Source organism: Postia placenta (genome assembly GCF_002117355.1).
Source record: "Postia placenta MAD-698-R-SB12 unplaced genomic scaffold POSPLAscaffold_2, whole genome shotgun sequence".
Classification (NCBI taxonomy): Eukaryota; Fungi; Basidiomycota; class Agaricomycetes; order Polyporales; family Adustoporiaceae; genus Rhodonia; species Rhodonia placenta.
In genome coordinates, this window is record NW_020169833.1 from 2,351,558 (window position 1) to 2,372,656 (window position 21,099).

General features: G+C 53.9%; 8 protein-coding genes across 8 annotated transcripts; 4 read left to right on the forward strand and 4 right to left on the reverse strand.

Moving 5' to 3' along the window:
* Positions 1-733: 733 nt before the first annotated feature.
* On the forward strand, positions 734-1,498 carry POSPLADRAFT_1133378 (hypothetical protein; the record flags this gene model as incomplete). Its single annotated transcript, XM_024484334.1, has 6 exons — positions 734-828; positions 882-897; positions 958-1,037; positions 1,097-1,216; positions 1,279-1,352; positions 1,404-1,498. The coding sequence occupies 6 exons, from the start codon at positions 734-736 to the stop codon at positions 1,496-1,498; spliced, it is 480 nt and encodes a 159-aa protein (XP_024343172.1).
* POSPLADRAFT_1031423 (hypothetical protein) lies at positions 1,493-3,176 on the reverse strand (the record flags this gene model as incomplete). Its single annotated transcript, XM_024476789.1, has 2 exons — positions 1,493-2,908; positions 3,147-3,176. 2 exons carry the CDS (start codon positions 3,174-3,176, stop codon positions 1,493-1,495), a joined length of 1,446 nt encoding a protein of 481 aa, XP_024343173.1.
* A 280-nt stretch (positions 3,177-3,456) lies between these two features.
* POSPLADRAFT_1038599 (hypothetical protein) lies at positions 3,457-5,086 on the forward strand. The gene is made up of 9 exons (XM_024477408.1): positions 3,457-3,609; positions 3,709-3,724; positions 3,788-3,867; positions 3,931-3,944; positions 4,004-4,109; positions 4,172-4,201; positions 4,255-4,298; positions 4,351-4,427; positions 4,488-5,086. The coding sequence occupies exons 1-9, from the start codon at positions 3,515-3,517 to the stop codon at positions 4,875-4,877; spliced, it is 852 nt and encodes a 283-aa protein (XP_024343174.1). The 5' UTR covers positions 3,457-3,514; the 3' UTR covers positions 4,878-5,086.
* Positions 5,087-5,837: 751 nt separating this feature from the next.
* On the forward strand, positions 5,838-7,020 carry POSPLADRAFT_1132222 (hypothetical protein; the record flags this gene model as incomplete). The annotated part of the gene is made up of 3 exons (XM_024484188.1): positions 5,838-5,894; positions 5,969-6,871; positions 6,937-7,020. Coding segments are annotated over 3 exons (1,044 nt in total), but the record flags the coding sequence as incomplete, so codon positions are not given.
* Positions 7,021-7,369: 349 nt separating this feature from the next.
* POSPLADRAFT_1131985 (hypothetical protein) lies at positions 7,370-10,482 on the reverse strand (the record flags this gene model as incomplete). Its single annotated transcript, XM_024484156.1, has 11 exons — positions 7,370-7,822; positions 7,887-8,140; positions 8,190-8,331; positions 8,385-8,639; positions 8,696-8,845; positions 8,897-9,043; positions 9,178-9,367; positions 9,416-9,994; positions 10,050-10,141; positions 10,191-10,236; positions 10,286-10,482. The coding sequence occupies 11 exons, from the start codon at positions 10,480-10,482 to the stop codon at positions 7,370-7,372; spliced, it is 2,505 nt and encodes an 834-aa protein (XP_024343176.1).
* A 738-nt stretch (positions 10,483-11,220) lies between these two features.
* POSPLADRAFT_1177846 (hypothetical protein) lies at positions 11,221-12,806 on the reverse strand (the record flags this gene model as incomplete). Its single annotated transcript, XM_024488543.1, has 3 exons — positions 11,221-11,843; positions 11,900-11,969; positions 12,025-12,806. The coding sequence occupies 3 exons, from the start codon at positions 12,804-12,806 to the stop codon at positions 11,544-11,546; spliced, it is 1,152 nt and encodes a 383-aa protein (XP_024343177.1). The 3' UTR covers positions 11,221-11,543.
* Positions 12,807-16,024: 3,218 nt separating this feature from the next.
* Positions 16,025-18,396, reverse strand: POSPLADRAFT_1053035 (hypothetical protein; the record flags this gene model as incomplete). The annotated part of the gene is made up of 3 exons (XM_024480337.1): positions 16,025-16,288; positions 16,340-18,299; positions 18,368-18,396. The coding sequence occupies 3 exons, from the start codon at positions 18,394-18,396 to the stop codon at positions 16,025-16,027; spliced, it is 2,253 nt and encodes a 750-aa protein (XP_024343178.1).
* An 833-nt stretch (positions 18,397-19,229) lies between these two features.
* Positions 19,230-20,380, forward strand: POSPLADRAFT_1038600 (hypothetical protein). The gene is made up of 3 exons (XM_024477409.1): positions 19,230-19,792; positions 19,855-19,907; positions 19,967-20,380. The coding sequence occupies exons 1-3, from the start codon at positions 19,294-19,296 to the stop codon at positions 20,201-20,203; spliced, it is 789 nt and encodes a 262-aa protein (XP_024343179.1). The 5' UTR covers positions 19,230-19,293; the 3' UTR covers positions 20,204-20,380.
* The last annotated feature ends 719 nt before the right edge of the window (positions 20,381-21,099 follow it).

Sequence of the window (21,099 nt, forward strand, 5' to 3'; positions counted from 1 at the left end):
TGACCTACTGACTACTGACCTACTGACTTACTGACCTACTGACCTACTGACATACTGACCTACTGACATACTGACCACACTTGTATATATGTAGCTAGTAGCTATTGGTTTGCGCTGCTGTCGAATATCCGTAGAGTACAGGATAATATATATATATTTTATTTGAATTATTTCATGTGAATTATGGGGTGCTCGCGGAATAGCGGCATTGTCCGGCCCGTCCACTGAACCTGGCGTGGCGCAGGTCACCGGGTGCCAGGTTTTACCCAATGCCACGCTGAATCAGAAAAGACCCGGCGGTGCCAATTCGGGGAAAAACCCGGTCCATCCTGGGTTGAACGTGCTGTTTGATGAACCCGGGTTGAACTCAATCTCAGCGCCGCCTGTGTAGTACTTGTCTGACGATCGACGATCGAGACGACGCGCCGTGCGGGCGTTGTCGCTGGCTGCGCCGGAGCAGGGCACTAATAAGGCTCTCGAGGGCCTAGATTAATGAGGCTATGACAGAGACACGTTGTTGTTTCCAACAGGCAGAGAGTTGAAAGTTTTCGAGGGAGCAAGGTGGTGCCGGGGGTCTCGCTGATGCCGCCTTGCATGGGATTTAGTTCGACGCGTCGCACAGCGTTGTTTCTTGCACCCACTCCCTTCCTTCGCCCTCATCTCCGTCTGCAAGAGGCGCTATAAGGCCCTGCTCCTCCTCTCCTTCCTTACGACCGCCTTCTTCACGCCCACCATGTCCTTCACTCTCGTTACCGCCGCGATCGCGGCCACTCTTTTCGCGACCGCTGGCGTCAATGCCGAGCAGCACATCATTCGTTTCTCGAACCAGTGAGTGCAATCTGTCTAATCTACGCGTCGCGTAGCTAATGACATTCATCAAGGTGTGGGTATGGAACTGTGAGCTCACCTCTAATATAATCAGACCTCACAGAGTAGCTCACCTTAATCGATGCGCAGCCTCAACTCATCCAAGGTGGTAATGTCCTCTCCACGGGAGAGGACTATGTCAGCAATGGCCCTTTCGAATCCGCTATCTCGTGAGTGAAATAGGTACAGCCCGGCCTGCGGTCTGCTAATGCAGTGTTCTGTCGATCAGCTACTTGCAAACTGGGCCTTGCCTGTTCAACGGCGAGGAATGTCTCTTGGTGGAGATGACCATCGGTAACCCGACGGTTCCTGGAGGTGGTCCATCTGTCGACCTCAGTCTGATTCCTCCGTAAGTTTGAGTCCGCCTCGTGGCAGATTCCGCAGCGTCCGCGCTAATACGTCGCCCCTCAGTCATGCTTATAATGTCGAGACATCCTTTGCCTTCTGGGGTGGTACTGGGGGATGCAACAACACCGGTGCTGACTGTAAGTCGCTTCCCTTGGATGTAGGGATCAACGTTGACGATATATATTAAGGTGCCGATCCAACTTGCGCTGATGCTTTCTTCACTCCTGATGAGACACAGGTTCAGGTGTCTTGCCAAGGGGACAACGTGCGTACTTTACTATGATAAACCCAGGCGGTGTTGTTTGACCGTGATCTTCCACTTGCAGGTCAACTTGCTGATCGCTTTCTGCGCTGACGCTACCAAGCTCAACCCCGACAACCTCCCCCCATCTGGCAACACCACGTCGGCCTCTGCGAGCTCTGTTCCGGCTTCGTCATCTGCTCCGGCCTCGACCCCAAGTGAGCCCGCCAGCTCTCCGTCGGCGTCCGCTTCATCTGTCGTCCCTTCCTTCAGTAACAGCGCTTCCCCGGTGCCGTCTATCTCCTCGTCATCAATCGTCAGTGCTTTCTCGAGCATTTTCTCGAGCCCTGCGGCGTCTTCCGTAGCCCCGACCGCGACGTTCTCGAGCAAGCCCGTGCTCCTGCCTGTCTCGTCCTCCGCTGTCTTCCTCCCGTCGTCGGTGCCTGTCGTGTCATCCTCGGCAATTGTCTCGTCCTCCATCATCATCACGTCTTCTGCGGTCGCTTCGTCACCAGTCGTCGTTTCGACCCCTGTAGTCGTCTCATCGTCCGCGGTTGTGTCAACGACTGCAGCTGTCACGTCGCCGAGGGCTTCTTGCCGCCCACGCCCCACCTCAAGCGGTCTGGGTGTACCCACCGCCCCGTCGGCCAGCCTCACCAGTGTTCTCAGCACCGGGTCGGTCCCCGTTGCATCGTCCAGCCTCATTGGTGTTTCCACTGGAAGCGTACCGGTTGTTTCCTCCAGCTTCGTCAGCGTGCCGAGCGCGACCGCCCCTGTCGTCTCTTCCAGTGCCATCGCCAGCGCGAGCTCTGTGTTCAGCTCTGTCGCTCCCAGCTCCACGGACGACGGCTGCTCGGATGCGCCCGAGCCTACCAGCTCCGCAGTGATTTCGTCTGCTGCGCCCGTCTCAACTGATGCCCCGACATCGACGGATGACGGCTGCTCGGATGCGCCCGAACCTACCAGCTCTGCGATCGTCACGACTGTTGCACCGGTTTCGACGGATGCGCCGACCTCGACTGATGACGGCTGCTCGGACGAGCCTGAGCCGACTAGCTCTGCCGTAGCCTCGAGTTCTGCACCAATCGTATCCGTTTCTTCCGCTCCCGTTGCTTCAAGCTCTGCACCGGTCGTATCCGCTTCTTCCATCCCCATTGCTTCGAGTTCAGCGCCCATTGTCTCGAGCTCTGCAATCGCCAGCTCGTCTGCCCCTGCAATTCCCAGCTCGTCCGCGATCGCGACTTCCAGTGCGGTCGTCTCGAGCGCGGTTCCCTCCGCCTCCGCCAGCGCGACCTCAAGCGCTGAAACTTGCGATGCGACTAGCGTCACGCGCCGTGCCGTTCGTGCTAAACGGGATGGCGCATCCGTCAACCCGCTGAACAACGTGTACGACCAGCGCCGTCGCCACCATGCGCGCTCTGCGGCCGCCCGCCGCGCCCACGGTCTCTCATACTGATCAACTCGTCATGAGTGGCTGGTCCTCGGCGCGTGGAGCGTGCCGTTTCTTTCCTTTCTTCTTCTCGCTGTTTCGTGCTCTGTCATTTTCTGATCTCTCCGGTGATTGTTGTTATTGGGCCTGGCATAGCCACGGTCCGCCGGCTTCGCGAGCGAGGCCGGATCTGCCCACTCGGCGGCGCACTGAGTTGCGTCGCGGCCGCGACGCCCTGGTACGGGGCACTGGAATACATACGAATGCATGCATGTTGTATCTTGGTGACATGATGGAAGCCCCTGGTGTCGCGCTATTGGGGAGTTGCAAGCTGTGACTTGTAAATACCTGCTGTTGTTATTGATGAGTTATTGCGTATGTGTTTGGTATGTTAGAATGTGAATAGCATTGAATGCGTGCATAATTAATTGTGAGTGACGCACGCAGCAAGGCTTGGCGTGTGCGGGTGGAGCTCGAGCGCCGGGGAGCCAAGCCAGGGCGGGCGACGGTTGCTGGCCGGTCGATCAGTCTCAGCCTTGTGCACAGTCCCCACGCCTCTCTGTCTCCCCGACGTTCATCTCATCTTTCTCTCTCTCCGCTCGTTCTCTCTCCTGCCCGCTGTCGCCGTCATGTCGTCCACTCTCCTTTCTGCTGCTCTCGCCGCCGCTCTTTTCGCGACCGCCAGCGTCCGTGCTGAAACCCACACCATAACGTTCATCAACCAGTACGTATCCCGTCCTTGATTGCGTTTGCGCGCCTCGCACGCGCCTGCGTATTTTTGTCTTTTTGCTGACGTGCGTGTCCTTCGTGTGTTGCTCTGCAGGTGCGGCTACGGAACTGTGAGTTTTCCGACGCGTTCTGGCCTTCTCGTTCGTTCTCGGCGACTGACCCCCGCTCCGCAGCCCCAACTCATCCAGGGTGCGAACATCCTGTCTACCGGAGAGCCCTACGTCTCCAATGGTCCCTTCGACTCTGCCATCTCGTGCGTCTCGCTTTGCTGCCTCCCGTTGCCGTTTCGCTGACCTGCCGCGCTGCGCTCGTGCAGTTACTTGCAGACCGGTGTGTATTTGCGGCCCTTGTCCTATATTGCGCGTGCTGAGACAGTCTGGCGCGCATAGGTGGATGCGGCTTCAATGGCGAAGACTGCACCCTCCTGGAGATGACCATCGCCAACGCCGTCGTCGCCGGCGGCGGCCCGTCCGCCGACATCAGTCTGATCTCCCCGTGCGTTCTGACTGTTTAGCGTTGTTCTCGACGGTGCTCATGGCTATTATTGCGGCAAACAGGCACTCGTTCAGTGTGTGGTCGTCCTTTGCGTGAGTGGTCCCGGGCGCCGCTTCAGCCATCATATATTGACGGGCTGTCTCAGCTACTACGGCGCATCCGGCGGCTGCGACTACACCGGTGCCAACTGTGAGTCTCCGTCGCATATTTGTGTTGCATTGCTTCAACAGATGTCTACCAGGTGCCGCGGCCAACTGTCCCCAAGCGTTTTACTACTCGGACGAGACGCAGGTTCAGGTTGCCTGCCAGGAAGACGACGTACGCCCCGTTGCACTGTTCTCTCCTGCAGTCCCACTCACATTCACCTGCCTTGTCTAGATCAACCTCCTGATTGCGTTCTGTGCCGACGCGACCACCATCGACCCGAGCAGCATCGGCTCCAGCTCGGCCCCCGTGCCCCCGTCCTCGTCGTACGTCGCCCCCACCTCGACTTACGTCGCGCCGACCACGTCCTACACGCCCACCTCGACCTACGTCCCCCCAACGTCTTCGTACGTCGCTCCCTCGTCCTCCGCGGTGCCCTCGTCCTCGTTCTCGTCCTCGAGCGCCAGTGCCAGTGCCAGCGCCAGCGCAGCGGCGCGCTGCCCTAACCGCAAGCGCTCCCTGCAGGCTAAGCGGGAGTCGAATGCCACCGGGGAGCTCGAGAAGCGGGTTGCGCTCGAGAATCACCGCCGCCACGCCCGCGCGCACGGTGGCTCGCTGTACTAAGGTGCGTGCGTGCAATGCCCCGGCTGGCCGCGCGTACGCCTGCCCAACGGACGTGATACTTCCCTGATGTTTAACGTTATTCTTCATTCTTTCACTCCTCGCCTACATCATCCGGTGTGAGCGTGACGCCTCGATTTCTGTTTGTGCACCGGGGGCCGTATACGAATATTCCCTGGTCCTCCGGCGAGTGTGTTCGTAAATGCCGCGCCGCGGCCGCTATACCGTTTTGTATATCGCTTCCCCGTCGACTCGGTCACTCTGATGATCGCTTTACGTTCTTGCCATTAGTCTCGTTTTCCGCACGGTCTACGTTACGCCCGTGTTTGCTACTACTACTACCTCATTGTGCGGAGACGCTAAACATGGACAGTCCGCTGTTGTCGAATAGCTAGCTGTGCGCGTGCGCGCTGTCGGTACGATGTAGCGCTGCCGGGACACAGCCCAAAATATACGTACGTGTTCGTGCGGTCTTTAGTGTCGAGGTGTGAGTGTGGGACGCTATGCAGTAGGTTTGGGCTCGAAGCTTCCGTACGTGCACCTCCGATGGCGCAGCCTGTGTTTTGACGAGTGGTAGGCTGTGGTGAGCTCTATTTGCACGCCCTCGTACTTTGAGCTTTTCCATCACAAGGCCGGAGTACAATTCATCAACCACCTAATCACCCCCCTTATCAGCATCGCGTCGGAATACCTCGAGAGCTACTGTGATGATGTTTGCAAGCTGCAAATGAAAGCGGAAGCAAACCGTATTCCAGCCGATCGGCCGTGGGCGATCTAGATCTGTACATTGACATATACATGGACCATCGCCAATTCCCGCGACGGGCAGCCTGCGCACATCATAACGGATAGAGCCTAGGTTCGACTGTACTGTCAGTACCCCCGCCGGGTTTGCGGGGAGTGACGCTTCTTCAGGCTTATAATAAAATTCTGCCGGTGAAACTCGCCGTGTGCGTACACTGCTTACCAGCGGAAATGACAATCCTTGTATGGAATTGGAAGACGGGGGATCTACTCTGGGTAAGCAGTCTCTACGAAATATGGAGACCCCAGACATATCTTTACATAGTTCCCTTTGCATATAGCGCTTACAGCAGGCTGACGGCAGAGGTTACGATACGTTCAGCTTTGTAGATGATCGTCTTATCCTTGCGCTGCGTGCGCAGGGTCACGAAGTGGACATCTTCGAGCTGGACCCGTCAAACGAGCGCATGTGCTTTCCTACAGTGATGTATGGCGCGCGGTGTACGTTTACGCTACCTCAGCGCGTCTATGCGGATCTGGACAGTACTGCATGGCCCTTCATCGGCACCCATTACATGAGTGGATTATCGCGCAGGGATCCGTCGCGGCCATTTTATCCGTCTGCACGGCGCGACCTCGTGGTGCACTTCAGTACATGTATGGCTTCTTCGACGACATCAGCGATGCTGGTCCCTGTGCACGCGATCCGGTCCTGGGTCCGAGAGGCGAAAAACGGCAGTATAGGGGACGACGATCAAAACATGGATAGGTACGGAAGCAATTGCCTGGGCCATACATCCGAGAACCTCACGGACAACCGTATTAGTGACGAAGATGACACCGGTGACGACGTTGAGTACAAGTACGCCGACCATGATGTCAACAATGCCGAAGCCGAAGCCGATGTTAGATGGCCTTTGTGGATCACTCGCTACCCCCGGGTACTCGGCCGTGGCCCTCCCTGCTGCGCTGAGGTGCAAGGCATGCATGCTACAATCGCAAATATTGAGAATGCGGAAGGAGACGGCTACGAACTCCGAGTCACATTCCTGGACTATACTGCCGTCGGGGGCAAGAGTTTCGACTTCACCGCCAAAAACCTCACCGCGTGGAGACACGGTGACCTAGGTGACCTCCCTTTGTACAGCGAAGGCGTCCATACGGCCCTTGTGCGGGCTGATGATATTCTCGTATACGACGCACCTAGACGTGGCGACGTCGTTGTCATTCCGGATTATGCACTTCTACAGCAGGTGCGTCGTGTACGGATCTAAGCCGGTTACCTAGATGGCGCAACTCTCATGCTTAATATACACAGTGTAAAGTAGATGGTCGCTACAGGTGGCAGATTTACTATATTACTAGTCCCGATTCCGATGAAGACGATGTCCGGTTAACTTAAAAGCGGTAAGACTACGAAACCGATCACATTGTTGTAACCTTTGCTGAGTACATTGATAGACTAACCGGAATGCTCACACCATCACTCGATAAATACATAAAAAATTGGGGCCAAACGACGAATGACAAATTGGTGTACGATGTCTGACATAACAACAAGCCAGTGAGCGTTAGGACCTGCATTGCTCGACAGTCATGAGCTGCGATTGAATCAGATGATGAACTTCATATCACTCAACCGCATTCTCTGTCGCTACCGAGTGTGATTTTCCACTACGAAACCAGATAGCAGAAATATTATCATAACAACAGGCTGATCGCTTTTAATACAATAGCAGAACCTCCGAGACTCAATCATGCACCTGCAGAATCACATCATCATCGGTCCCCGAGTCACTGTCTTCCTCCGCAACGTCTGCGTCACCATCCGCTAGGTGTTCCTCGGCACTCACGCGGTTCGTATTGCCGTCAACCTCTTCAAAAGCTCCAGAGTTTCCAGAACTGTGTCCGTTAGGTTGGGTCGTAGAGGCGCCCTCAATCTGCACTTGTCCGTCGTTTTTGGGGATTGGCCCTTCGCTAGTGTCGGGTACCGATGTGTCTTGTGGCGGGCTCGTGCTTTCGTGCCCTAGTGGCATACCAGGCGACTGGCTCTTCTTCTCCGCTACTGCGTCAGGTACAGCCTCTTCGCCTAAGAGGGATGTGCCTGCAGAGAATGTCTCGCTGAGCGAACTAACCGTCGCGACGGCCATGTCTAGCACAAGTTCAACGCGCCGCCTCAGCGCCTCGCTTGTGCTGGACACAGTCTGTGCGAGAAGGCGACTAAGTATCGCTTCGCTCAATAATGACACCAGGGGTTGCAGAACTCACCATTGTAAAAAGATCGATGACGGCGTCCGCCTCATCCAGGCGCACGAGGAGGGCTGGGGAGTGGGCATCTTCGCCTTGCTCGTGCTCGTCTGTTTCTGCAGGCATGTGCAGTTCAACCTCGCCAAAGTGCGCTTCGAGGAACATGGCAAGCCGGCGAATACGTGTTACGAGTGCACTCTCGTCATCAACATCCGCGTGCGGATGCGGGTGTTCCGGCGCGGGCGAGTGAGAGTGCGTATGTGGATGAGAGGTCACTGTTTAACAACGTTAGCACGATGCAGTATAATGAAGGAAAGTACGCACGCTTGACTGATGCAGGGCTCCTATCAATGCCAGTAATCAAGGCAAGTGTCGAGTCGGCTATCATGTCGTTGCTTGCGCTCGAGTCCCACTCTAGCGTGAGCTCATGCTCCTGCGTCTGCTTCACGTCGACGACGCCCATGACCTAGCCCAAATTTAAATTAGAGAACAAGAACATCACGTCGGAGTCTTACGTACTCGAATGGTGGGCACACCGTCCTTGTCTAAACCCTCTTCGACCTTGCCGAACATACCCTCTAGATGCCAGCGAACGAGATCCCAGCCTACGCCTAGTATCATTTTCTGCCGTTGTGTGACCACGCATGTTGAAAGACCAGCGAAGTCCCGCAGGTCGCGCGGGTCAAGGAGCGTATAAGAGTAGTCCTTGGAGACAAGGAGACCTGAAAGCGTATCTCCTGGTTGTGGAGGTTGTGACGCAAGGGTGCCAATGGCCTATGCAACATACTTGGTTCCTGATCTATGACTGCTACAGATGGCTGTGCACGCACCTTCGCTACTCGCTCTCCCCTGAACGTCAGCTCAAGAGTTTCAAGATTCCGAGGTGTATGGATTTTGACATCTTCGTCCCGGCTCTTGTAGCGATCCGTCATCGCTGCCCTTAGACGGCCCATGGCAGTTTGCTCCCCATGTACAAGGACCTCGTGAATGTCGGTTAGTCCAGGCGCACGAAACACAGGAAGAAGACCTACTATATGTTGCGCCTTGATCATCTCGATGAACTCAGAATTTTGTGAGTAGTCGACGTGGGCACTAAATGAGATTTCGTCGACGGAGATTTTGCGCGGAATGGGAACGCCCTTGAGGGATACGATCTCTTCGGGTTCACTTTGAATTTCCTAGTCATACGGGAGTTGTAAACACCATGCTCACTCAGAGAAGGGGATGACCCCAGAAAAGATATACATTGCTCCGCGAGATATTTACACAGGACGTTCCATACATGACAACGTGGAAGGAGACAGCCACTCACCCTCGCCATGGTGCCCTCAATCGAGTAACCTGTGATGATCACTCCGTTTCGAGAATCCGGTGCCCACAACTCCAGCAGTTCGCGACTGGCGCCTGATGTCATGAACCCTGGGCTAGCCAAGACAACGCAAGGAGGTCCCTCCGCGATTTTGCGTTCCCAGCCTTTACTTTGTGGCAAGTTGGAAATATGTCTATGGCGAGTTGTAAGTATAGTCAGAGGTCGCAATCAAAAAACGTACTTGAATACGAAAGGATTATCTCTCTTCGCAAATCTTGACCGCACGTTCGAGTTCATGGTATGAATGTATGTCTGGTATACAGCCATAGACTTTCGCGCAAGGCTAGATGCGTAGTAGATCGGCACGTTCTGTAGATCAGGGTGCTTTTTCCAGTACTCATCAAGAATAAGAAGCAGTTCTTGAGCACGCCCGAGCGCAAAAGTGGGAAGCAGAACATGACCACCTCGTCGAATTATTGAGTGGACTAAATTGGTAAATCTTAGTTCCTTTTCTTCCCGGCCTTCCAAAGTCTGCACGCCATAGGTACTCTCTATGATGAGTACGTCTGGCCGGATTGGTGGTACCTCAGCTTTTACAAGGTGTCTATCTTCTTCACGAGAGTAGTCGCCAGTGTACAAGATTTTGAGACCAGCTATGTCAATCAGGAACATGCAAGCCCCTAGGACATGACCAGCGTGGTACGGAGTGAAGGTGACACCTGGACAAGGTGTGATGACTTGGTGCGCGGAAACCGGAATTATGGACGACAGTGACATTTGAATGTCAAGAGGAGAGAAGAGAGCATCAGAGGTTGAGGAGCTAATGTACTCAGAGTTGACGTCGCGCGAGTCTTTTAACGGTTGCGTGTGCTCACCTCATTCGAACGAAGTCCTGCATCATGAACTTGTGCAGTGCCTTCGTTGGATGTGTCATATATACCTTCCCTTTCCCGTCCCTAAAATTTGTCTGCGCACCGGTGTTGATATACGCATCTATAGAACACCGGAAAACGCACCTTTTCGGTTATATATGTAAGGGCAGCCGCATGGTCCAGGTGAAAACTGTGGACATTGATTTAGCCCAGGTTGGAGAAGAAGAGGCAATACATACTGTGTGATAAGTAACACATCCACCGTGCTCCAGTCCAACTCGTCAACGAAGGGCAAGGACGCGATTCCACTGTACGCGGGGTGCACGCCGGCATCACAAACAATTGTTTTGCCTCGATACTGCAGCACGCAACATGATCGACCAACCTCTTGGCCAGCACCCAGCAAGGTGATCTTTAACGTTGGTGCGTCAGCCATGTCAGTTTGATGTATAGAGTGGCTAGTCTAGCAAGAGGCAAGAAGCAGTCGTCAAACAAGCGCGCAGTGCCGCCAATGTCGAGTTCACGTGACGTGTAGCACTCTAGAATCTCAAGTATTACTACTATTAGTACTTGATCACTATTACTAAGTCGTCTTTCTTTCTTCTCCAGTAGTTCGCGAATTTTTGGAGCCTAGTCTCTTAACAGCCCAGTCTCCGAACTGATGAGTAAATCATCGGGACGTCGCTCGGCGAAGTCAAAATCACCGACATGTAAACACATAGTCGCGAGGCGAGCTGTCGAGAAAAGAGTGAGGTTGCCTTCACGGCCCTCGAAAGCTCGACTGGCGGCGGTGACCGCAGAACTGGACCGTCAAGTTCTCGACGTACGAACTTTGGTAGCAGTACGTTGACTGCATCTGCATGCGACCAACTGACCACGATAGCTTATTGTTCACAACGGGCCGAGCAGGTCAAGCCAGGTTTGCCCCTTGTTCAGGGACCCACCAATGCCATGCACAGCCTAGAGGAGGTCATGCGGGGCCTGTGATTTCCAGTGTCCTTGTGGGATTTACAAGGGTAGGGTCCACACATCGACGCCTGAGAATTTGTTCTTACGAACACCTTCAGGGAGATATGTCGGACGAGACTGAGTTACTATCCGCTCCAGCTAGTATAATCTCTAGGTTAGTACTCCACGAACACGGCTATTGCCACCATATAATTCAGGTTCAGAATACCATCAATAACCATATATTCGATTCGATGTTTTGACGTAGCTACAAGGACACAACCGTTCGAGAGTACATATCTCGGAAGCTAAGACGAAGGTCTGAATGATTTACAACAACCAACCAATACGTAAGCTTTGTATTACTTGAGAGATGGTAGTTCACTAGAACGTTTGATGCTACAGGGTGCAGCAGTACATGAGGAGCGAAAATGGAGCAATAAAAAGATCACAAAACGTTTGAGATAGCCGTAGGAGAGCGAGTCATTGTACATTTGCTAGTACACACCAGCCTTCTGCGGCGGGCGGGTCGTACACGTCATCATGTCGTTAGTTCATATCCTCCCAGTTCGGTCTTTGACTACCGATGGAAAGCTTGCCCATGATCTTGCGTTGTCTAAGGTTCCTGACCTCAGTGTTGATCAGATCGCGAAGGCGCTCCAGATCGAGGCTGCGCTCAGCGCGCGACCCCATGAGAAGGTTGCGCCAGATGCCGGCAGCAGCCACCGAGTTTTGGATGCCCAGCTGCATAGGTCGGTGAAGTCTGACCATCTTCTGCATAAGATGATCCGGGCTGGGGTATATTGCATCCGGCCAGGCGATGCGAATCGCGAACCACCACCCCAGAGGCTGAAGACGAAGTGGTCAATAAAAGGGAATGCCAAAGGATTGTCGGAAGCTCTTACCCGGCCATCCGGCAAGCACCTTTCCGGATATGTATCGTAAGTGGTGAGAGAGCCGTCGGGAAGCGAAAAGCTACGAAAAGACTGCGGTCACAAATGGATACCACTTTGCATTGGACCTAACTCACCGATGAACGACCCAGTGAGAATCGTCATTGCGGTGCTTCGCAAGAACAATAAGAAGTCGAGGGATTCCCTCAAGCCCAAACGGTGCCCACAGGTCTCTCAGCATGCCGCATGCGTCGCCGTGCCGTCCGTTGTAAACCGCGGTGCTAATCGCATCCGCCATGTTCGGAGGGACGAAAAGGCGGTCGACGCGACCAGGAGGGCTATCAGTCATCTTCGCCCGGACGTAGCGCTTGTATGTTTGCGTCGACCAGATGCTGAGGGCGATCTCGTCGACTTGCATTCCGCGCGTGGTACTGTTCAGGGCGTTTTCCAGCTCACTCATGGGCCAGACGATTGCCCAGCTCAAGAGACGTTGGTGGACACGCTGCCACGGAGGGGGGCCCTGAGGTTCGTGGCCGTACGCTCCAGGCTGCCATATCTGATGGTCGGGCATGTTGTCCTGAGGAAGAGGTGGAAGAGGTGGAGACCCGCGGCGGTCCGTATATCCTCCAGTGTTGCCATCGGGTATTTCAGGCATACCAGATTCGGTCACAGCAGCTTGTGCATCACCATCATCATCGTAATCATCGCCATCGTCTCTTGCCACCTCCCAAGTCTTGTGTGTGGCCACTGATTGACTCCCTGTCGGCTTCACTCTGAGCTTGTAGAGTTCCTCTTCCAAGTATTGCTGGCCCGGGGATTCACCGCGCTCATTGGGCATGTAATCGCTGCTCCCCAGACCGCGGGTATCAGCGTCGGTGGGGGCCATGTGGCGGCCATGCAGATCGTCATCGTCGTACATGTCATCCTCGCGTATTCCACCATGGATTGAACCATCGTGATGATGCATTGACCCAGGAAGAGTGTGCAGATGTGTAGAGTCGCGGATCAGATCGGTGTCGCCTGGCTGGAACATGGAATCATCGCCCATGGTATCAGTTGCCTGCGTATGGATATTCACAGTTTGCGTCATAGGAGTCTGGCTGTATGCTCCATTCATGTCAGAGGTCGCGTACTGATGATGGTGGCCCTGGTATCCACGCCCGTCGCTCAGGTACGAACCGCCTTGGGAAGACTCGAGGCGGCTTTCAATCTTGGGCACAAGGATGTCGAGACGTTCGCGCATATTGATTACACCAGCAATGATTTCCTTGGCCCATTCAGGAGGCTCGGCAGACGAGCCAACCTGGGTGGAGCCCCGCCTTGAGCTCGACTGCGGTTGAAGAGCTGCAGCGAGATGCACGCTAGGGTCGTGGTCATGATATGACTTGCGATACTGCCTGATGGACTAAGATACACCTGTAAGCGGCGCGGCGGACGACACACTTCCACTGCACAGCATACCTCGCTATCATTTTTCATCCCTAGCTTCTTGACTCTCGCCCTGACAGCCTTCCTGACAGCCTTTTTAACAGGTTCTCCCATCGGTTGGTCAAGAGCGTGGAGCAGCTGGCACAACTCCATGTCATGGAAATGGGAGTTCTGGATCTCTGGCTCTAGCGCCGACGGCGCCATGGTGGATGCAGCATACGACGTGCGAGAGCGGGCGGGACGCGCTGTGAGTACGTTATTGACCATGCGTTGCTCATCAGCATCAAGGTCGTCCATGGGTGAGGTTGGGCGGGACTGGGTGGGAGTGGCTTGTGGATCGACATTGGAGCGTTTCGACCTCGTGGGAGATAAAGCGGCTGCGGCACGATGCAGATCTTCTTGGGTATTTCTAGTGGGGGACATCGGCATCTGGGTGGCTTGGGTACGTGGGGACATGGGTGCTTGAGATCGCGCTGAGATTATACAGGTCAGTGGATCGCTTGAAACACATTGCAGCTGCTTACCATCACGCTGAGAGGTTGCGTGGCGCGATGGCCCCCCGTTAACCTCTGTTGTACTTTTGACAGACTTCGGAGGCCTATATGAAGCCTCGTTCGCCTGCTTCGCATTGGAACGCTTCGAGCCAGCTTGCGACTGAGAATCAGAGGGGGCGATCGATGGTGACTTGTTGGTCTGACGATCAACAGGTGACGGAGCTCGCTGCGTATGTACTCTGGAGAAATTGTCCTCCGCAATAGACTCTGGGAGAGGCGGATAAACGGTACGACTCGTCTTCTGGGTTTGCCGAGACTTCGCAGACTGAGCCTGTGATACAGCGGTACGAGGCGAGAAGGGTCTTTCGACACCGGTACCCATAGCAGTATTCCCAGTTCTTGTCGGCGAAAGCGCACGAGATGCCGATTTGGGCGACATCATCTGGCCGGTTATCAGTTGAAAGTCTCGACCTCAATATGGGACTCCTTACTCCATTTCCGACACTTTCCACTGGTGGGGGCGACTTGTTCGAGGCCCGCGACGCGTTATGTCTGCTTCTTGACACGCCAGGACTAGACGGCGGCTCAATACCTACGCCCACAGAAGTTGCTGAGGCCACTGATTTAATTGACTTCGGAAGAGGAATTCCAGCAGCTGTCGCTGGAGTCATCCCCCATTGCTAGACCGGGCACATCAACAGTCGGTCAGGTGCAGATGTCAAGGGGGTGGACTACCTGGAAGGGATTGTGATGACTCTCTGTGGGTGAGCCTGGAGGGAGTGCACCATTCAAGCTAGTAGGCGATTTCTGAGAGTAATTGGATTAGTCTTTCTCGCATAGATGACTACCAAGCTACAGCAGAGCTCACCGGAGCGTGCCAACCATTTGCTCCAATAGGCACGTTATCAGGCGGTAACGGACCAAAGTTGCCAAATGACGAGCCGTACGACTCGAACTTTGGCCCCGGCGGATCATTCGGACCTGGTTCATGTTCCTGCTACGAGCATGTCAGACCGATCAAACTGCAAGGCATGCAAATATTTGCTCACGACTCCGATGGTATGTATGGCGACTGTGCGCGCCACCTCAGAACCACCCTCCTGTATGTCCGACCGGATGTCTTCGCCGCCTTCCCCTTCGCCATCCACACCCTCTTCTGTCAGCTCCTCTAGTTTGCGCGTGGTGCCAGCTGCGCTGCTGCGGGCGCGGGATCGCACATGACTGCCCGATCGAACGCTGCTGGCTCTGCTGGCACCGTCATTCTCCTCTGGAGGGTTAGACTCCAGGCTCTCTAGGTAGAGTAGAACTTCAACCGAGGATCAGTTTACGGGACGCATTTATAGTGAACAGAACACTACCTTTCTCATTTGCCGCTGCATCCACGCGTCAATGTTATGAGACACATGAGCAGGTCGTACTGCAACGTACCAGGCGTGCTGGACCGGAGCATATGAGTCTTGATATCCGGATTGGACATGTTCAACACAGTTGTTCGTAACGAATAGAGATAGCGCAGGGTTCCTTGATATGTAGAGAGGTCAGGGAAAAATAAAGCAGGTATCCGTAGGGGTCAAGAAGCTTTAGTAGAGTGAAATCAATAGGGGATGTGAGGTAATCGAGAAGAGAGATGCATGAACTGTGAACTCAACGCCTCGCGTTGTCCGCATGTTCATGGGCGCTGTTGGCGTCTATTTGTGCACCATAGACGCTGTCTCGCGTCACTGCTCGCGTCCTTCGAGCGGCTTTGTGCATGCGTCCCAGCTGTCTGTTGCACTGCCGCCTGGTATTGTCCCCAGCAGTGTTTCTGTAGGCTGGCTGGCTATCACTTCACTCAGAAAGACAATTTTGATGGAAAGGAAACAGAAACATACGTTGTACTGCCGTACCAAAATGAGCCTTCTGAAGATCGTCATGGTCTGGAAGGCCGGCGTGTGCGAAACTTCCAGAGGTCTAGGTGTATAATAATAGCATGACGAGCTCTTGCTAGGCTTGTGGTCTTCTATATGACGTCGGGTCCAGCGATACCTACCGTTGTTAGTGTTGTGACATCTAACTGAGCGGTACACGCGCACGGCATCCAGAATCTTTTGTTCCATGCATTACGACCGCTGAATGATTCATTCCGTACCCTTGACAAGTGCACGAATGTGTGAGAGGGAAAAGAACTGAAGCAGGAGCAGTCCCTTTTCTCCAAAGTATCACCAGCCCCCTATACTTATTCCGTCCACGATTCGATCGTATCGCGGGACTCCTGAGATGCACTTGTCTTAGAAGATGCAGAGTCTTCTTGCACATCGTCCGGCTCCTCCAAACTTCCGGAACGTAAGTCCTGGTCTTCCTTTTTCTCTATGGTATGTATCTGTTCTGGGCGTCCGGCTTTGAGGAAATCTCTCAAAGTACTGGCTTGACCGGCATCTGAATATCTTTGTTTGCCCCTTTGAGCTTCGTTTACGGACGTGTGGGATCCGCTCTCGGCAGCCTTTGTATTGATAGTAAGTCACACAGGACACGACTTCAGAGCAACACGTACCTCGGATGTTTTGTGCGCATCGGCTCCTGCTTCTGTTCTGTTTCCATCAAGAGTGTCCTCCGACTGGCCATCTTGTCCGCGCAGAGGAGAGAGGAAGATACCCGGCGCAGGAGCGAAGACCTGCCCAGCTGGCGAAGATATGACCCGATCGATGCTGCTTTGATCGCTAGTCTCCTGTAGGGTATTATGTACTGGCGTGCCGGTACGGACTTGAGAGCGCGGAGGCAAAATCCAGGTTGCATTTTTCCTAATAGGCTCGTCGTTGCCGTCGGTTGGAGAGAATCCCAAAGTAGAAGACGATCGCCCATTCTCCGCTTCGAGGACAGGTGTTTGAGGAAGGTCCGCCTCGTATACGGGTCCAAATTCACGCCTCACTGCGCCGTTGGTGCCTTGTTCGGCCTTGCGTATGTCCGTTGAAACTTCCTTGTCATTCACCGTGTCATTGTCGCGAGGGCCGCTGCGATCGAACTTCTCCCATTTGAAGCACAGTGAGTCAAGATCGTACGTATTTTCTCCCGCATCATAGTCAAGAGCAAGTGCGTAATCGCTCTCCTCGATTGGGTCAGATGTGCAAGGATCCTCTGCAGGGGCGTCGAAATAGACTCTGATGTCTCTTGGTCGCGGAGGTCGTGGGTGAGCAGGCCCTGGAGTAGAGAATGGCATCGGTGCAATTGGGCTAGACAAAGCAACAAGATCTTCCGTCATAGCAGTCGCCTGTGGAGATATATGGGTCGAGTGTGGTTCAAGACGAAATCTCGAGATTTCAGGTGTGCCCGGGGAAAGTAGTAGATAGTCAACCAGAGATCTCTCAGGCGACGTTTGACGAGCGTATGTGCGACGACAAGACTCGGGCTGGAAGGGTTCGCCGTTCGTGGTCGCCGAGATATCTTCTCGCGCGCCTTGAGGACGAGCCGGCGTAGCAGACCTACTGATTCTTCTATGCTTTAACAGAGCGGTCTGGACTAGAAAGGGGTCCTCTGGCAGTGTCTTGCTCGAGCCCCCACTCGAGGTCGTCCAACGGGAAGGATCAGCCTGCGAAAAGACAATGGGGTAGGCGCCTCCAGGTTGCGCAGGACAGCCAGTATCTAGTTTTTCATCGTTGTATGGTGCGAAGTCATAGTCATCAAAGGGAATCGAGACAGCACGGAGAGGCTCCACAGCACTTATAAGAGAGGCGGGACCAGGTTTTGAGAATGGAGCAGGGCCGTAAGTATCGTCGATGGGAGTTGTTAGGTCAGTACCCACAGAAAGCTCATCCAGCGTTGGGGAAATGGCAGACAGCACGTTGGTATCTTCTGCACGCCCGTTATGCAATTCGTGGGACGGCACGGGCAATGTTGGGCAATGTGGTGGTGGGCTTCGCTGTGCCTCTTGCCGAGCAGTTGATGAGACAGGACACGATAGAGCGGGCAGGTCAGTGGGAGGGGCGAAAGCAAATACAGGGTCCTCCAAGTCAGCTCGATTGTAGACGGGCGATCTTGCGACTTCTGCGGCAACATCTGGGCTTACACCATGTGAATTGCGTCCTCGGTTGTTCCCTCCAACGTTTGCAGATGTCTCTGACACCAAGCCTCGGAGAGGATGATGAGTTTCCAGGTCCGACAGTGTATTGCATAGCCAATTGGGCACCGGCGCTGGCAGCGCTCTCTTTTTTGAGCGCATATAGTTGGCTCTGCCCTCGTTTGAGTGGTCTAATAAATTGTCTTTCGCGTGAGCGCGCCGCATCTTGATCACAGAGAATCCCTCGCCGAGTCTGCCCTCATCGAATCCGCTATATGCGTCTACCGGCGTCTTCGGTGCGTCGTAGCTTGTGGCGCTAAGCGAAGAAGATGAGGCTGCGTGGCGTCGGCGTGTTCGGGAACTCGAGGAAGTAGATGGAGACGAGTGGAGTACGCTGACCGTCTCAATCATTCGGTCAAAGCGAGAGTTGAGTCCGTCAGTCTTCCTCCGTTTCATGAAGCTGTTGAGTGTCGATGTGATATCCACCCGATGAGTCTTTCGAGAATTGCATCGATAGCAAACACTCACCGCCCGTCTCCCCACGTTTTCAAGTCCATGTCGTTTCCACCAGAAGAAATTTGAGTGACCAGCCTTGAAGGCATTGAAGCTCTGGTATGAACACAATACTAGAAGTCTCCTGCTAACACAGCACTGTTCAGTAATTCTTCAGTATCTTGCAAGGAACCTGCGCACTGATATCGTTGAATTCTTCTGCAAATGTAGTACGTGATTGTTGATCTACTAGCTGATTGCACGCCGCGGTACGCCCTTGGTCTGTGGAGAGCGAGAGGAACTGCAGGCGCGTCAAAGCGCGTGCCTACGCGTTTCCCGTCACGTGGTCGCGATTGAGCACCACAAATCTCGTCAGAGTCGTCTTGCTCTCGCAACGCTCTGCTGACCACCTGCGCTGTAATGCAAGCCTCCCTAGTCGCAGGGAGAGTCTTCTCGCTGTCAACTAAGGCATATCTCTGGTTGTATATCGTCCTATCCCCTCTCGTCTTCCGATTCTGAGCGATCGCCGTCTGTCCAACTGCTATGAGCATGAGGAGAAAATCCGGATTACGTGCGAGCAGTCACACGCCCTAATTTTAACTTCACGTCAAACTCGGGAGCGCAGGAAGTACATCTTAAGAGAATTTGTCACTAGGTTTTTCACCCGATGCATCCGTCGGTGCAAACGATCGCGCAATAATGCTTGCACATGCCAACTCGCGCCATTATGGCAATTGTCGCCTCCTAAGACGCCCCTTGAGTTGGCCCTCGGTACGTGGGTCATGCTGAAATGGCGTCAGGCTTGTCATTTCTGTTCGTTTGGTAAAGCAGGAAGCGAGCTTGACCCCTATTATAAAAAGGCCTGAGGTGTTTCAGCACAGTCTAAGAGTCGCTCCCTGCAACGCGGACTTGGCTTGTCAGACTACTGTTGCTCATCGTGCTATTACCTGGAGCTCACCCAAATGGCCGCGGTTGATATCTCTCCCAGCATCTCCCAGCCTCATGTATTCCATCACCCTACGGACATCATTCATCCGGCGAACCTAGATGATGCGCCTCTGAAAGTTGACACGACCACAACCCCAGCAGAGAGCTCTGCCACACGTCGAGATCCACACATTCTACCGACGTTCCCCCCTGACGCCCCGCCAAGCAGTCCTATTCTATATCTTCCCCCCATTCTTTCTCTACTCCCTCCGGAATATGTGCAGCCACTGTCGCCTTCGCCAAGTGATGGGCTTGCACCACTGTCAACTGACTCGCATCTGCCATCCATCGACGAGGCGTCGTTAGCGTTACATCGTGCCCTGCATCATTTCCGCCCGGTCACGTCGGAGTACGCGTATGTTCCATATGCGTCCGCTTTCAACTGGCATGAGCTCGAGCTCCCGGAGTCAATTGAGTTCGAGTGGTATTGCGTCATGTTCCGCAGCAGACGCCGCGAAGGAAGTGACAGTGGACGTGAGTTACTTATTTCAAATCGACGGGGTCAAAAAGCTAACCGTTCGTCTCCGATGCTGCAGCGCTGTACGAGGCTGACCGAAAAGCTCACGAAGAAGCCGTTCAGAATGGAGGCGTAAGCGTCATTTCTCTGTTTGCCGAGAAGGACTGATATCCATCGTCATGTTGTAATAGCTTCTACTCTATTGGTACGGAACACCACATCCAGATACTCGAATGAACCTTGCCACATGCATATGGCAATCACGCGCTCATGCCCTTGCTGCCAACGGACGACCAGATCATATTCGTGCCATGCGATTGGCCGCCGCATCCTACGAACATTGGGAGCTACAACGCTATTGGCTGCGTAAAGTCAAAGGCGAGAAAGGCGTCACTATCCACTCGTATGATGGAACGAGCCGGACATGATGCACAACGAATAAATCTGACGTTCTTTCTTTGCGGGACTTTTTCGTTAGTGACCTTTACGTATATCGCTGTCGCGCTTTCAGCTTGATTTGTTTCTCTGCGTTCTGAATTTCTGTCTTCTCCTCTACATGTCAAGCTAGTTACTCAAGGGAGCACAAATAGGAGGTAATTTATGCCATAGAACGAGTAGCGCGTTCACGGCTCGAGTCCGCTGTATAAATTCGAGTCGGAGCCTCGGAAGGCTTGAAGAGTCAATGTCGGTCGAGATATTGCAGCTCCAGGTGCGGGTCAAAGTTATGCGCGGTCCCGGGTACTCACGTTATCCTGATGGAATGACGAAACCTGTGCGACTGGGGTTTGAGCTTCAGCTTCAGCTTTTGACCTGGAAGCATCGACACATCGCCACAGCGCTTATAATGTATGGTAGATCGAGATAAGCATTCTAGCTGGTGCGCTATCTGCTGTTCCAACTGCTTCATGCGTTCATGGTCCGCAGAATTCCTTCACGCGTGACGTATTACTGATGTGTGCGTTGGTCTTTACACTGCATAGGCCATTTGACTCCACTAATATAGGTGTACTTCCACTTTGTTACTCTCTCATTGGAGAGCGCGAGTGTGATACATCATGACACGGAATTGACATGGTGGCAAAGAAAAAGGTCCAGCTCTAAGAAAGCAACTTGGGGTATGACAATCAACATTCTGAGAAGTAACCTGCGATGTCGATACAACGTGGGCCGGGTCCTTTTTACAATGTCTGCGTCTGGTTTCTCAGGCTGCTGCTTCCACTGTGATGACAGCATACGCTAAGTACATTGATATAGTCCGAAATGTGTGACCCTCACACAAATGCAGTTGGTTTCCGGTTCGCATATGTTTGACGTTCTCTGATCA